The 2,867-nt window shown below is 38.1% G+C and overlaps 1 protein-coding gene across 1 annotated transcript; it reads left to right on the forward strand.

Moving 5' to 3' along the window:
- Positions 1-23: 23 nt before the first annotated feature.
- LOC119192028 (mitochondrial intermembrane space import and assembly protein 40-like) lies at positions 24-2,084 on the forward strand. The gene is given in 5 exon segments (XM_037445880.1): positions 24-45; positions 720-823; positions 825-953; positions 1,696-1,727; positions 1,730-2,084. Coding segments are annotated over 4 exon segments (438 nt in total). The 5' UTR covers positions 24-45; positions 720-722; the 3' UTR covers positions 1,906-2,084.
- The last annotated feature ends 783 nt before the right edge of the window (positions 2,085-2,867 follow it).

The following is a 2,867-nucleotide window of genomic DNA, read 5'->3' on the forward strand; positions in this document are numbered from 1 at the left end:
AACACAGGCTGATCCTAGAACAGAAGACATTCACTTGGGCCACTGGTGGTTTAAACACCTTATGTTGTCACTATCTCAGCAGATACAGTTTTAACCAAACAGTCAAACAACATTGTTATAATTATCAAAAAAAAAAATGCTCATAGCATGTTTCTGGTATAATAATAATATAATTGTTAAAGTAGCAACCTATTGGTAAAAGAATTTTTAGAATCATAGTATTTTCAAATTTTCGACTTATATACTTATTCTAAACAAATTTTACCTTTTTAATGTATGGGTAAATTATTATGAAATAGAAGGTGGCAAGATTGTGATTATACTTCATGATATTTAAACAAGGATATTATTATACAGTATGTAAATAGGCCACCATACATATTGTCTATGCTTACAAGTTCATATTATTAGCTGTTAGCTGATATATAATTTTGTTAAAACTGGGATGTATGTAGAACCCTACCATAGATTTTCTTAAATATAGTACTGAATACTTTTATAACAATATTTTAATTCTATTGTTTAACAAATAAGCACCACCACTACTCATGACATCTAGCACCATCTACAACTTATAAAGAGATAATATTACAGGGCTTTAGAAACAGAATAGCAAACTTTTTGCTTTCCTTTATTGTTTTCCACATGAGTGATTGTAATGAAAAAGCAAGCGTGTATCATTGCTGCAGTCTTGTTACATTACATGGTGTTGTGAACAGGCGATGTCGTCGCGTGCGGTGTTGTCGCTGGGCGCGGGCGGCGAGGAGGGCGCGCGGCACGTGGTGCTGGTGGCGCCGCGCGAGGAGCTCGCCGCGCCGAGCCTGCCCGAGCCCCGCGCCCGGCCTCATCCTGCCCGACGGCTCCATCAACTGGGGCTGTCCGTGCCTTGGCGGCATGTCCACCGGACCCTGCGGACAACAGTTCCGAGACGCATTCTCCTGCTTCCACTACAGGTACTACATACCTATTACCTATTATAATTGAGTGTTAAACCAATTCATAATGTAATCAAAACCGTATTCTATCGAAATATATATTTTGTTATTGCTTTAAATGACAAGACGAGCTTGCCATTCGCCTGATGGTAAGTGATTCGACTGCTCATAAACAGTAGAAACACCATCCAAAATCTTGAATTACTATTGATTCTATTGTATATTGTTTGGTATTCCACTGCAATCGCCATCCTGAGACATGAGATGTTAAGTCTTATTTTGTCCAGTAGTTTCACTGGCTACAATGTCCTTCAAACGGGAACGCAACAGTGACTACACACTGCTGCTTGGCGGCAGAAATAGACATTGCGGTGGTACCTACCTAGGCGGACGGATATGAGAGCCTTACCACTAGTAATATACTTCAATTAAGAAGAAAACAAAAAACAGCAGAAATTTAATTATTGTGTGAACTAGTAATAGTATATATTATAACAGCCACTTCACAAAAGAAAAGATCGAGTTACTTATAAAAATTGTTATACAAAATTTTTATACTTTGGTATGTAAAAATAAAAAAACCTGTCGTTTTTGATAATGGTGACATGACACGAGTGCTAGAGGTTGTTATAAAGACAATATTTTGTAAATACCTATATTTTTTATTGCCAATGTTAATAATATTTGCTTCGTTTTAATATTATAATCCTGAATTCTTCAGCGGTAATTATTTATTCACATGTGATTTGAATGTATTCAGTGAGGCGGATCCGAAAGGCAGCGACTGTTACGAGAGTTCAGCGTGATGCAGCAGTGCATGTCGCAGTACCCCGAGCTGTACGGCAAGGACGACGACGAGGAGCTCGCGGCCGCGCTGCACGACGCCGAGGACGCCGCGGACACCGCACCCGCACACACCGCACCCGCCGCCGGAGACTCCGCCCGCACCACCGACCGCGTCGACAAATAATCAACACCGATACATACTCAAACGACGACCAACTATTCTCGTTCATCTGTGGCGTATCCAATGTCTAATGGAAATAATCATAAACGCACACTACAAAATATCGCTATCGCAATAATTTGATAATAACATCCCATACCAGTATCGCCAGAATTCTATTATTATCAAGTCGATGTAGTGTGGCAAACCAGCATTACCCACTTCCTGAATCGATACTATTTTTAATGATATGATTTGCAAGGAACTGTTTGTGATAGCTCTTTGTCCTGCCATTGCACCACCGGACCCTGCATGAAATGATATGGCCAAATCTAAATTTAGTACATTATATTATTTATGATAGTTTCACCTATTAAACAAATTACTTTCAAAGAATGTATTTCACAAGCTCGTATTTGGTTTGTAAATGCGCAATAAGCATAGTTGTGTGAATTTTAGTCATGTAATAGTTATAATTAATAATTAATAAATAGTTAGAGGTACATATGGTGTGTTTGTTTAGTCCTCCTCCGCCGTAAATTATTGCAATTGAAGTAGGTACCTATGTATAATATTATTTATTTATTTTACTGTTCGGTTCTAACCGCAAAGTTACTTATTAGGATCCCACTTAAAAGCTTATGTCAGTAATCTGGACATGGAATTGTTACTGTTCCTGGCTGGCAGAAGGCAGAAGTCTTACAGAGATCTCTCTGGTATCTACCAGTAATCTGATTTTATTTTAATGACATTGACTCATATTTTCGACTGTATTATGTATCAATATCGAAATTCAGTTTTTTTTTTATTTTATTTTTTATTATTTATCATGCGATCAGTCCTTTTGACTATGAGCAGATGAGATGTTAGAGTCGGAGGAATATAGGGCGCTAATCCCAATGAAGTAAGCGCTTTCTTGGGAATGTTTAAGTTTTACTGGTTATCCTTATCAAAGATGTCGCGCTGCTTTTTTAGCCGACGTATGC

This window comes from Manduca sexta, unplaced genomic scaffold (genome assembly GCF_014839805.1).
Source record: "Manduca sexta isolate Smith_Timp_Sample1 unplaced genomic scaffold, JHU_Msex_v1.0 HiC_scaffold_2263, whole genome shotgun sequence".
Taxonomy (NCBI): Eukaryota; Metazoa; Arthropoda; class Insecta; order Lepidoptera; family Sphingidae; genus Manduca; species Manduca sexta.